The sequence below is a fragment of the Rhinolophus ferrumequinum genome, chromosome 17 (genome assembly GCF_004115265.2).
Source record: "Rhinolophus ferrumequinum isolate MPI-CBG mRhiFer1 chromosome 17, mRhiFer1_v1.p, whole genome shotgun sequence".
Taxonomy (NCBI): Eukaryota; Metazoa; Chordata; class Mammalia; order Chiroptera; family Rhinolophidae; genus Rhinolophus; species Rhinolophus ferrumequinum.
Window position 1 is genome coordinate 32,464,045 of NC_046300.1, and position 13,206 is coordinate 32,477,250.

General features: G+C 38.6%; 1 protein-coding gene across 6 annotated transcripts in view; it reads right to left on the minus strand.

Annotated features, from left to right (window-relative positions):
• CPNE4 (copine 4) overlaps positions 1-13,206 on the minus strand; it is a 401,661-nt gene that overhangs the window by 91,516 nt on the left and 296,939 nt on the right. For all 6 annotated transcript variants that reach the window (XM_033133293.1, XM_033133295.1, XM_033133298.1 and 3 more), the window contains exons 6-7: positions 12,270-12,353; positions 10,213-10,302 (exon numbers count right to left, since the gene is read on the minus strand). In XM_033133293.1, coding sequence (XP_032989184.1) covers positions 10,213-10,302; positions 12,270-12,353 — 174 coding nt within the window. The remainder of the gene's footprint in view (positions 1-10,212; positions 10,303-12,269; positions 12,354-13,206) is intronic.

Here is a 13,206-nt window from a genome sequence, read left to right on the forward strand (position 1 = left end):
CATGAATGGCTGAAATTTTCTCTTTGGATGGTGGTTGGAGAAAAAGGGACAGGATACCATCATGGAAGGACTGAAAATAGAACGGAGGCTTAAAGAGAAAGAGAGGAGAGGGTGGAGAGAACTGCTGTGGCCACATGTGGGTAGTGGCTACTGTCTTGGACAGCACAGTTTCAGAGCAGTTCCATCACCACAGAATGTTTTATTGGACAGTGATGATAGAGGGTTTAGTTTCCAGAGTCAGACAGACTTGATTCTGGCTATGTCACTTGCAAGCTCTGTGAATTTGGTTGAGTTATTTTCTCATTCTGAGCCTCAGTTTTTTCATCTGCAAAATGGGGATAATAAGAGTGTCTCCTTCCCTCATGCACTGTTGGTAGATTTGTAAATCGTTGCAGGCACTGTGGAAAACAGTATGGAAGTTTCTCAAAAAATTCAGAATAGAACTACCATATAAACTAGCAATTCTATATCTGGGTACTTATCCTAAGAAATCTAAAACACTAATTTGAAAAGATATATTCAACTTTATTTTCACCACAGCATTATTTACAATAGCCAAGATATGGAAGCAACCTAAATGTCCATCAACAGATGAATGGGTAAAGAACATGTGGCACATATATACAATGAAATATTATTTAGCCATGAAAAAGAATGAAATCTTGCCATTTGTGACACCATGTGTGAATCTAGGGTATTATGCTAAGTGAAGTAAGTCAGAGAGAGAAAACAAATACCATATGATTTCACTTATATGTGGGACCTAAAAAACAAAAGAAATGAACAAACAGAACAAACAAACTGAAAGATACAGTGAACAAACTGATGGCTGCCAGGTGGGAGGGGGTTTGGGGATGTGTGAAAAGGGGGAAGGGATTAATAAGTACAAATTGCCAGTTATAAAAACAGTAACAGAATGTGAGGTGCAGCTTAAGAAATATAGTTAATAATATTGTAATAATGATGTATGGTGTTGGATGGGTACTGGACGTATTGGGCTGATCACTTTGTAAGTTATATAAATGTCTAACCACTGCGCTGTACACCTAAAACTAATACAATAGTGTATATCAATTGTAATTAAAAAAAAAAAAGCGTCTCCCTGTGGAAGTGCCAACTAGCTGGCCATCAAAAATTTATTTTCTTTCTAGGCATCCCACTAACGCACATTTCCCAGTTTCTCTCGCAGTTCAGTATGGTCAGACAGAGCTTTAGTCATGGGAATGTAGGCAGTAATGCCAAGTGTCGTTTTCAGCCAAAACTTCTAGAGAGAGCCTTCTCCACACTTTTTACCCTCAGCCTCTAGATGCAAATAACAGTGAGGGCCTAGGTAGAGATGATCCTCAGGATAAAAGCAACCAGGGTTCTTGCATCACTGCATGGAGGAGAGGCAGGCTGATTAGAAAGCTTTCCCCTTTGGTTGTTATGTGAGCCAGAAATAAACTTGTATTGCATGGGAGCTCTTTCTTACGGCAGCATTGTTTAACCTAGGATATTTACAGGGCTGAATGAGATCATTGAAGCAGGGTCCCAAATAGTACCTGGTAGCTAGTGAATGCTCAGTAAATGTTAGCTGTCTTTTAACAGTTAACAGAAAGGACTATAGAGAATAAGAGACCTGGGTTTAAACTAAGACTGTGCTATTTAGCTATGTAATCTTAAGCAATTTGCTTAAACACAGAGTCTTAAATTCCTCATCTGTAAAAATAAAATAAAATAAGGGAGGGATACTATTAATGAAAAGGAAAAAAATTATTAAAATTAAGAGACTCTGCAGTTTTTCTCTCACTCAGAAGCCTCCTCTATTCCTGCATGATTTAACACTATCTAAGCTGGTTATTCCTTTTCCATGCTGCAGTACTGACTACAGATCTCAGTAGCGGCAGTCTGCTGGGCTCACAGGTGCCATTTTCTTAAGTGGAATCAAGAAGTCCTGTCCCACGGCCAATCCAATATATAGACACCTCTATAAGTCTGCAAACCTCTGGTAATTGCAGGACATTTAGGCTATTGATAAGCACAAAATCAGCAGTCCTTGAGTCCAGAAGGCCATAAAGAAAGCACTTGAACTTTAACAGATCTCAAGAAAACTTAACAGGACTATGAATCATGCTAATTTTCCCCCCTTTCAATTATAAGGTAGGTAGACAGGGAAGTGAACTTGCTTTCAACTGCCTGAGAAGGTTAGGTTCTTTGTTACAGGAGTTTCCATCAATACTGAACATACTTAGCAATGGACCCCTCAATTCCAACTTTCTGTTTCTTGTACCAAGAATAAGGAAACGTTGGTGTACCACTGGGGTATTTAGTGACTGAAGCCCCTTGTATGGGTTTGGGGAATTATTGGGCTGAATTGGGGCCACTGTCAAAGACTGAAATCTGTGGGTTGGAACTAGTGTGGGGTTTCTTCCTTTTCAAGTAAGAAGAGCCATAAGGTTTGTTAGAGAAAATCAGGATGAAACAGAAAGAAAACAAGTATGGCAACTCAGTCCAAAGGACCAGACACAATAAGAAGTACTCAGGGGTCCAGGAGTTAGAAGTCACATGGGGTAGGGAATAAAGAGGGAAGGTCCAAAGCAAACTTCAAGAACACATACCAGGAGTCAAATCAATTTGGAAGTTTTGTGTCAGTGTGGCTCAAAGAGTCCAAACCAAGATAGTGAATTTGTGGAGAAAATACAATTTCAATTTAAGATGGCCTGGTCACACATGATAAGGGAGGACATCAATAGTATATGTAACCAAAGGACAAATGTTACGTGTTTCCTAAAGAAGGAAAAGCAGAATGTATACACATATATACATACTTAGCTTTTCAGTAAGCTGGCAGAATAAAATACTGAACTACCTAAGAGAGGTACCAGTAAGTCAGTTAGGTTTGGAGAATCGGTAGGAAGAAAGTGTTTCTCAGTGTGTGCTTGACAAGTAGCCTGCACCAGAATTATATAGAAAAGTTGTTAAAATGAAGATTCCAGGACCACTGTCTGGGATTTCGATTCAATACAGCACTTTTCGACTCACCAGAAATCCAACTTTGGGGGTGTCAGAAGGGAACAAGTGAACATGGCTGTTTTAAATTAATCAGGCATGGCTGCAAAAGAGGGAAGGCATAAAGCATGTGCAAGATGAATTATGGGAGAAAATACCATTTGCTGGTTGCTTTAGACTTGTACCTCTCACCCCTTCATGGCCTCTGGAGGCTTATCACCTCTGCTTTGACTTTGGGGAGCTGCTTCTTCTTCTCTTCTGCTACTTCCTTCTGTCCGCACCTACCCCACCACAACCTCAGTTAATAACCTGAGCCTCTCTCCTCTATAAAGCATGGGGGCAGCCTGATACAGAAACAACTGGTCCCCATCATCCTACATCCCTCTTCAAGGTAACTAGCCTCTATCAGTCATATTCGGAGGATGCCTGATAAACTCTATAGGGACAGTCTCCAAGTTACCTGTGTTCTGGCAAGGCATTTTCCCATAGCAGTAGGCAGAATTAGGGTATTAATAAATGCTTGCTGATGGTGCCTCCTTACTCTCTTCTTCTTTAAGACACAACCTGGAAAACTCTATTCTGAATACCAGCATTGCCTCCTAAAGAATATGTACCGGGCATTAATAATGTTTTGATCAAATCGAAGGAAAAGATGAATATCACATTTCATAGCATCTAAGAGGCACATATTTATTTTCTTATCAACCATACATTGATAAGAAAGCATTGTGTTATAGTTTAATGGCGAGCATAGTTTCCTTTAGTGGTATGTTAAATAGTTGATAGTTCCTCAGTCTTTATGAACTACGTTACATATAGACAAGTCTTGTTACTGTTAAATATTAGAATGATGATAAATAAGCATTCTGGGTGGGTCAGAATGATAAATCAGAATAAATCAGGATGATTTATTTTCTAACAAATACACAAAAAATAGAGGCAGCACAATTCAATTAAAAACATTCAATTTGGCATTTGCCTGCATGGGGTATTGAGCCTCATTTCTTCATCTATGAAATGAAGACAAAAGAACCTACCTCACAGTATGGTTAGAAAGAAAGACTCTAATATGCCATAGAAATCATGAATAATTTCATTAAATAGCGAATATTAAATACAACCGTAAAACTATTCAGGAAATCGTGCAATGTCTTTTATATGGTTCAGAAGACATTCCATCATGTTGCAGTGTTGTCTCTTGGGTAATTTATAACAAGTAAGAATCCTTTGTGAATGCTACCACAAGTAATTAAGGCCTGGTAGATGTGGCTGAGAAAGCTCTAAGCCTCTGACACCTTTGGAATTACCTTAAAAAATTAATCTGTCAGAATTACTAGGGAAACACTATAGGATTTTCCACTATAGTGGTGGATAAGACAAAGATGCCCTCTATCTCCACGACTATTAAACATTGTATTGGTCCACACAATTGAAGAGAAATAATTAGAGCCATTAGTTAAGTCAGGGAAAAACTATATTTCCAGATGATAAAATTATGTATTTGGAAAAAAACTCCAAAAAAATTAACAAAAAGTTATCATAAACAAGAATAGAACTTAATAAAATAGTAATTTAAGAAAAACAATTCAATAGCTTTTATGTATACAAAAAATAATTTGAATGTATAATGGAAGACCCCATTTACAATAGCAAGAAAGATATAGAGAGACAGAGATAGAGACAGAAAGAGAGAGAGAAATTAACTAGGCATAAACTTATAAATAAACATACTAAACCTAACAGAGAAAACATTAAGCACTCTGGCAAAACACAAAAGGAGACTTGAAAGAATGGAAATACATGCCGTATATGTATTTCAATATTAATAGAAATTTCCTTTGTGATCTCAATAAAAATACCACTGCGTTTTCTTTTCTTCTGGTACTAATTGCTTATAAAGTGACATGGAAAGATCAAACAAGCAAAATATCCAGGAAAACTCTTAAAAAGAAGTGGGAGAGGCTAGCTCTACCAGGTATTAAAACGTACTACAAAATGATTATCTATATGAAAAGAGAGTAATAGTGCAAGACAGGAATGAGAGCTAAACTTTTCTGAATATACCTTGTTTTGTAGTGTTAACTTTAGAATTAAGTAAAAATTTTACATAATCCTAAAACAAAATTAAATTTGTAACAATAAATACTTAAATAATGAAAGCAAAATCAAACAAACAAACCTAATATTTTATGGAACAGAGGTTTAATTGTGGAGAAGAATTATTTCAAGACTTTAAAATATGACTCAGCATCCACAGAGAGCTATATCTTATGGAGAAAAAGAATGTTAAGATGCATGAATTTCAAAAATTCATTCCACAAAGCAAGAAAACTGTTAAACACTATTAAATTTATATCAAAAGAACTCAAGAGCCAACTTAAAGTGGTTTTCATTGGTTCAACATGAGACAGTTCATGTTTTCAAAGGAATAATAATAACTGAAATAGATCGAAACACTTGAGTATATTAAAAAAAAATCCATGAATTTTTAATAATACGGAAGGACCTCACTAGTTACCTATGGAGGATGCTAGAGAAATAACTTGTTATTCTGAAAATTGGTAAAAAGGAATAATAAATCATATCCCTGCATTTTGTGTACAAACCACACCCCAGGGAAGCAAATAGTCATTAAAGGGAAAGTCTTTCTTTACAGAACTCTAAATAATAAATAGTGAAGAAATGATAAGATTAGAAAAAATACCATTTTGGAAACCCTAATGAAATGATGAATCGAGGCAATGTTCTTCAGTGACTTTTAACACGATAAGAGAGCACCATCACGTGTAAGACATTATTGCTAAAAAACAGACTCTGAAGCTGATTAAGTTCCAGCTGTTTGTAGTAAATAAAGAATGTGAGAAATGCTACAGAACAAACCAACCTGTACTTTCTTCAATAAGTACATCGCAAAAAAAAAAAAAAAAAAGGCGGGGGGAGAGGCAATAACTAGATTAAAAGAGACTTCAGAGACATTTCTGTCAGATGCCATGCTTGGACCTTGTTTCGATCCCAATTTGGAAAAAAACGAAAAAACAAAACTAAACTTTTAAATAAATTAGACGGACAATAGTCACATGTAAATAGTGGAAGAATAGTTGATTAATAGGAAGTTTAGTTAATATTCTTCGATATGATAATGGGTTTGTGGTTACGTTTGTAGAAAGATTCCTTATCCTTTCGAGATACATCCTCAAGGATTTTGGGGTGAAATGATAAGATGTTTGGAACAGGGCCACTTCATGACTTTTGTTGGCCCCAGGCACTTTTGCCTTCCTGAGCCCCATCCCACCATCAGAGATTTTTGAAATCCTAAAAATGTCATTGTTTTCGGATGTGAGAAAAAATTAAAATATTTTATTCAATCTTGTTTTCTTCTGCTTTTAAAAGAAATTAAAATATTTTCACAAACTCTTAAAAGCATTCTGGGCCCTGGCCCTATGCTTGCTGTGCCTGGGGGAATGAGTCCACCCTGATCTGGGATTTGCTTCAAAATGATCCAGTGGTGGGGAGACAGAGAGGGAAAATGGATATTGGGGAGTGTGGATGAAATAAAGTTGGCCATGAGTTAATAATGTTGAAGCGGTGTGATGGGTATGGGGGATTATCATATCATCTTTCTACTTTTATGCATGTTTGGAAATTTCCATAATAAATAAGTTAAAACATCAATTTCTGAAAAAGACTTATTTGAATATTATTTTTATTTTTCCACAAAAGAGGAATATGAAATACATAAATAGAACCAAAATAAAAAACTGGTTATTTGAACTTGGTGGTTGTGTAGATCTTGAATAAGTGAGAACTAAAGATATCAAGCCTCATTTGGGACAAAGACCTAATTGTTAAAAATTTGAGAAGATTAGAAATGTAACCTGACAGTGGGTTTAAAATTTTTTTAATTTAAAAATTCATTTTCTAATTATTTTTGGCGGTGGGGAGAATGACACCCATATGGACAGAGATGCCGCCTGCCAATACGGTGGTATTTTATTTCAGAGAAAGCTGGCTAGGGACAGCATTATGAGGATTTCACAGTGGCCCTTGTAACGCAATACAGTGGCCCTTGTAACGCAATACACTTTATTCGATACAAATAAAGTGAGTCTATTCTGCTTTTCAGAAAAGATGCATTTGGTTATTGTGAGCAGGTGACAATATTGGGTTTACGGCCTAGTAAACTCCAGAATACCTGTGTGGGTGACCCTCTTCCCACCGCCTCACAGTCAAGTCTGCTGATCTCTCAGTATCTCCCTCACTCCTCTTTCCATTCATTCTAGAAACAATTACCAAGTGTCTACTCTGTGCCAAGCAAGCATTCTGCTAGACACCTGGTCATCTGCTGGGGAAACAGAGATGTAAGCAGATGTTTTTAAAATAAGTTGAGAATTATTTTAATGGGGGTGGGTGTAGAGGGCTAAGGACACCCCACAGATGCTAAAGAGATCAGGGAAGGTTTCCTGGAGGTGGAGGGAGATTTGAGAGACCCGAAGGAAAGCAACAATTTCCAAATAAAAACAGAATGAGGAAGGCATCCCAGGCAGACAGGCACGCACGAAGCCCTGAAGGCTGTGGAGAGTGCAGGATAGGTAGGAGTGCTGGCTAGAGAAAGGTGTTAGAGGGGAGACTGGGTGGTGGAAAGTGGGGTGAGGGCACGAAGCCAAGGAACGGCTGTAATGAAGGAGCAGTATCAGGTTCTCAAAGTGTCTGGTAGAACCAGCTGCATCAGCATCCCCTGGGAATTTGTTAGAATACTGATTCTCAGGCCTACCCAGACCTACTGAATCAGAAACTCTGGGGGCAAGGTGCAGCCATTTACTGTAACCGACGATTCTGAAGCATTGGTCTAAATGATTTTACCTTCTAAATGTTCTAGGGAACATTTAGTAATATCTGAATACACTTTTGGCTGTAAGATTGACAGCGGTGGAGTACTAATAGCATTTAGTAGCCTGGGATGCTGCTAAACACCTACAATGCACAGAACAGCGCCCCCTCCCCGAATCTGAATGTCAATAGCGCATCTGTTGAGAAACCATAATCCTAGCTGCTTCCTTTCTCCCTGTCCAGTCCCCTCCCCTCCTCTTCCCTCTCCTCCTTTCCACTCCTCTGGCTCTCTTACACATACTTTCTTTTTCTCTTTTCCTTCCTTCCCTCTTTCCCTCCCTCCCTCCTTCATTCCTTACTTCTTTCTTTCCTATCTGTCTATCTATCTATCTATCTATCTATCTATCTATCTATCTATCATCGTCCGTCTATCATCTATCTATCTTCTTCACTCCTACTTATTCCTCTACAGACAGCAGAGCACTTAAAAGGCCACGAAGGGCTCCGCTTCTGCATTTTTTTAAATTCAATTATAGGCAACACTCTCTTTTTACCAACTGATACCAACTCAGTTACCAACTGATAACTCCCCATGCCTAAGTTGATCTATGGCTAATGGAGGCAGTATTTGATGTCTGCCCCCAAAGTCTATTTATCTGCCTGTGAGTGGGATGGTGCTGCTCAGAGCATAGGAGAAAATCACCGCCTCTTGACTGAAGCTGTAGCTCTTGGCCATCCTGCATATAAGCTTACAAAGAAAGGCCCAAACATCCAGGAGTCCTGATTTTGGCATAAAATACAGTTCCCGTGGAAGTTGAGGCTTGAAATATCTTTGCTCTTACAGGAGATATTAGGGTCAGCGCTGAGTTGCTCCTCTAGAACACGGAAGTCCACTGAGAGCACGACCGCGAAGCCCACACAGAATGGTTTTAAGCAAAGATACATGAAGTCATATTACAGAGGATGTGACTAATCCATCAGATAGGATCCTAATCTGATTGACAACATTGACAAATCAAAATAATTATATTCATTGGAAGGTTTATGGGGCAAACGAGTGAGGAAAACTGTGAAGTTAAAATACAAACATTGGCAGAGCCCTTCTAACCCTTTCCAGGAGACTGGGTGCCCTGAAAGACCGATATGAATGTTTGGCCTGCCCGATGGACCTATATTCTCATTGTAGAGTCTGAAGCCATTAACCATCCAGCATCCCTGGCTCTGCTTTCAGGATATCATAGCAACCTTCCGACATTGTCTGCTCTATGGTTTGCCTACAGGGAGAAAACGTCCTGGTGAAGCTAATGTGAATTTTAAGTCGGCTTGATGGTCATGTTCCTCACTGAACATGAATCATGAATTCATTGGCCTTTCAGTTTATGGGCTCCAGTCTCTCTTGAATTTACTTAGTCATCCTGAATTGGTAGAATCAGCTGTGGGACACTGACAACATGGACTTCCAAGGTAGAGAGAGGGCCAGACCAGGGACCACAAAGAATGCCTCCTGGAGTTTGCTACTGGCATTCAGCCTATTGTCTTCCTTTGATCATCCTGACTCCCACAATGCCTCTTCTCTTCCAACTTCCACATTCCAGTGATATTCAAAAAGCATCTGTGGTACACTGAAAAAATTGGCCACAATAGTTTGCAGCTCCTCTCACCACGAGGTGGTGTCTACCTCCTATTTCCTCACCCTCAAATCTAGAAGTGACTTTCTTTGGCCAATAGAATGTGGAGAAAGTGACCCTGTATGAGTTCTGAGACTAGGTATCAAAAGACCTTGCAGTTTCTGTTCTTGCTTTTTTGGAACCCTAAGGTTGCTGTGTGTATAAGGCCGAGCCAGCTTGTTGGATGGTGAGAGACAAATGGCCCAACCACCCCTATCATTTCAGATAACAGCCAGGTAAACCCCAGAAGCAGAGCCACCCTGCTCATGTGCAGCTGACTGCAAATGTCTGAGGAAGTCCAAGCAAGACCAAAAGAAGAACCTTCCAGATGAGCTCAACTTGCCAAAGCACAGAATCTTAAGCTAAATAAATGGTTATTGTTTTAAGCGACTAAATTTTAGAGCAATCTGTTATGCAACAGTAGATAATTGATAGAGCAATATATGTGTTTTTAATAACTCCCAACTATACCCTGAACTTATTGCTACAGTTTGTCTCTGAGAAGCCATAAGATTTGCCTCTTGACATAACACAATTGGGATTTATCTTGGGCTCTCATGAGCTTCAATGGCTCTAGAGGAAGAAACAGCCCCTGCTTTTTCCAACACGATGCTAAGGGATTTGGTTAAATGGTAAAGAAAATTTTGGGTTTGCCAATATTCACTTGAGGGAAAAGAGGAGGGTTAAATACATAAAAATTGCATTTCTCAGACAGAGATAGATTTCTGACCTTCAGCCGGCGGTCTGGATCTCCACTGCAGAGAGAATTTACCGATACTTTGAATGATTTCCAGGCTGGGCTTAAGTTATTCATCACAACCTAAGAAAAGAAACAGGAGTGGTGGGTGGGGGAGGCAATGCTTGACATTTTCACATTTCAACATAAAAACTGCTTGAGAAGCATTGTGGCACTTATGAAAAGGACAATTGTCTGGAATAGGTGCCTTAATGAAAACTTGGGGTAGTAAATCTTTTAAGGGTACCCACTCAGTGGGTCATTGTGGGCAGAACTCCTTAGGGTCACTGGCCTGGCTGTCGTTTCACGAATAACGACAGTAATATTGTACAGTATGTGGATGCTGGGAATGACGCTTTCTGTACCAGCAGGGGTTGGGATTAATGAAGGGGAGCTGCCTCGGCCTCCGATAAAGGATCTTCAGTTCTGTAGGACTGTGAGCCCTGTGGCATAGTCTCTTGTATTGAGGTCACATAGGCAGAGACTATTGGTGGGTGTGGAGGTGTGGCACGACAATTCTATTCTACTGCTAAAGGATTGAATGGTCTTTGGTAACCTGTGACCTTGATTTAGACCAGATTGTAAGTCAGAAGAGAAGTTGCTAGAAGAAAAATCCCAGCAGCATACTTACAATATCTATCCTAAGAAGACACACAGGGCAGATCTTCAGATCTTCAGTCACAAACTCAGTCTATAATATGGCAAACCCTTTTAAAAGCAGCTTGCTAATCATGAACTTGGCTAAATACTGCCCAAGAGTCCATATGAGTCGTCTTATCCTGCCATCACTATGATTCAAATAATTCAATTTGGTTTAAAATGTATGAATATCTGCTCTGTGCCTAGGATTATTTTGTGGACTCTAGGGCAGGGGTGTTCAAAGTGTGATTCCTGAATCCGCAGGAGCTGCTAAAATGCAAATTTCTAGGTTCCTCCCAGACCTACTGATAGCGGGTAGGCTCCCCTAGGTGATCCTGATGCATGAACTTTGAGGACCACTGCTCTAGGGATATACAAATGAACTTAAATGGAATTCTGTCATATTAATTTTTCTTCCTATGAAGTTTTTAGTTAGCAAAAACCTTAGCACTGTATAAAGAATTCTCTATTTAAGTAACATATTTCAAAAGTGATTCTCTCTTCTGGATTTCTTAAATATGAATTATTGATTATATCATGGGCTCATTCTTAACTTTCTCTGAATGTATTGAAGTAGAAAAACAATGTTCCTGTGTGACTTTGTCTTGTGCTCTGATGTCCTAGTAGTGAGAAGAAAACAGATAAAATTGTTTGGGTTCATTTAAATTCCCCACCTTTATATAAAAATGCTAAGAAGTGAAGATGTTTCATTGCAACAGTTTTGGAAAACTCAATAGCAGATCAAAATTTCAACTAGAAATTTCCTCTGTAATTAAAATGTGTGTGTGTGTGTGTGTGTGTGTGTGTGTGTTCTCACTCATGTGTGAGAACGTGTGTAAGCGCATGTGTTACTTCCAAGAGAACAATATTGCCTGGTATTTATTTTGTATTTATTGAGTAAGAAAGAGGAAAAATCAATGCTTTACTGCTTGACTCACTGGAAAACTTCATAATCACATTTCTTGTGAGACTCCAGGAGCCCCACACCTAACTGTGAGAAATGGGAAAGTGACTTGAGCTCCCAAAAGTTCAGTTTATTCAACTGTAAAATGGGGGTAGTAATAATCACGTGAAGGGATTGTTGTGGAAAGTAGATAAAATAATGTACATAAAATCACTTAGGACAATGCTCGGCACCTAGTCCCTCTTATTAAATGTTAGCTAGGATTCACATTTTTGTTATTAATAAGTTGCTGGCTCTCTGTATTGAAAGTCAATAATGGAAAATTTGGGTGAGAGAGGGTCTTCTCTTCTAACATCTAAGTTGAGAATAAAGAGTCTTCTTGAGAATACTGAAGACGCCATGTCTCAGTGCATAGCAACAGACATTAAGAAATGTGAGGGGTTTCTCAAAAAAGGTCAATTTATCATTTTAGGAGATTAAATGCAGAGCTGAAGATGACTTTTCTCACCTCAGTTCGGTGCACGAGCTGCTGCGTTGCATCATCATTCATACGAAAGATTTCCAGAAATGGGTCAGATTTACTGAAGAAATCCTAAAATAGAGAAAAATCAGTTGTTGCCCTCCTCCACACAAACACATCTGATTCAGCCCTGGATCAAATGCCCCTGGATTTGACCCTTCACTGCTTTATTATTTATCCCTGCCATCCCCCTTGGCTAGAATGAGCTGCATCTGAGCTCCAAGTCCTTTGAGAAGTCAGCACTTGGTTGAAATCCCAAGTATTCTTCAAAGATCAATTCAAATGCCAGTTCTTTGAGAAGCAATGTATCTGCTGTCTTAAACATGTTAATTATAGTTAGTGTAAAGCCTGTATCTGATGTCTACAGAATCTGGATCACCTATAGGTCTGTTTCTACCTGGTTTTTGGTTCTGCTTCTTGGTATGCTTGCTAATTTCTGATTAAATACCATGTTTCCCTGAAAATAAGACCTAGCTGGACCATCAGCTCTAATGCGTCTTTTAGAGCAAAAATTAATATAAGACCAGTCTTATATAATATAATATAATATAATATAATATAATATAATATAATATAATATAATATATTAAAGGTAAGGTCAGCTCTCCCAGACTTCCTCCCCATGTTCCCTACACAGGCATTTCTCCGAATAAAATCCTTGCATATTTAATCCTAACTTGGTGTCTGTTTCTTGGATTAGCTCGACTAACTCATGGAATGGCCTTAGACAAGTTACTTCATCTTTGAATCGATTTCCTTACCTTTAAAACAGGGTTAATAATATCTGTTGCATGGAAGTTATAAGAATGAATAAATGTGATAATGCATGAAAAGCTTTTAACCTTGTACCTGGCAAATATAGGTGATTAAAAAAATGTCATTTTTCTTCCCTTTCACATCTTCTCTTTTCCTTTGAAATGTCCCT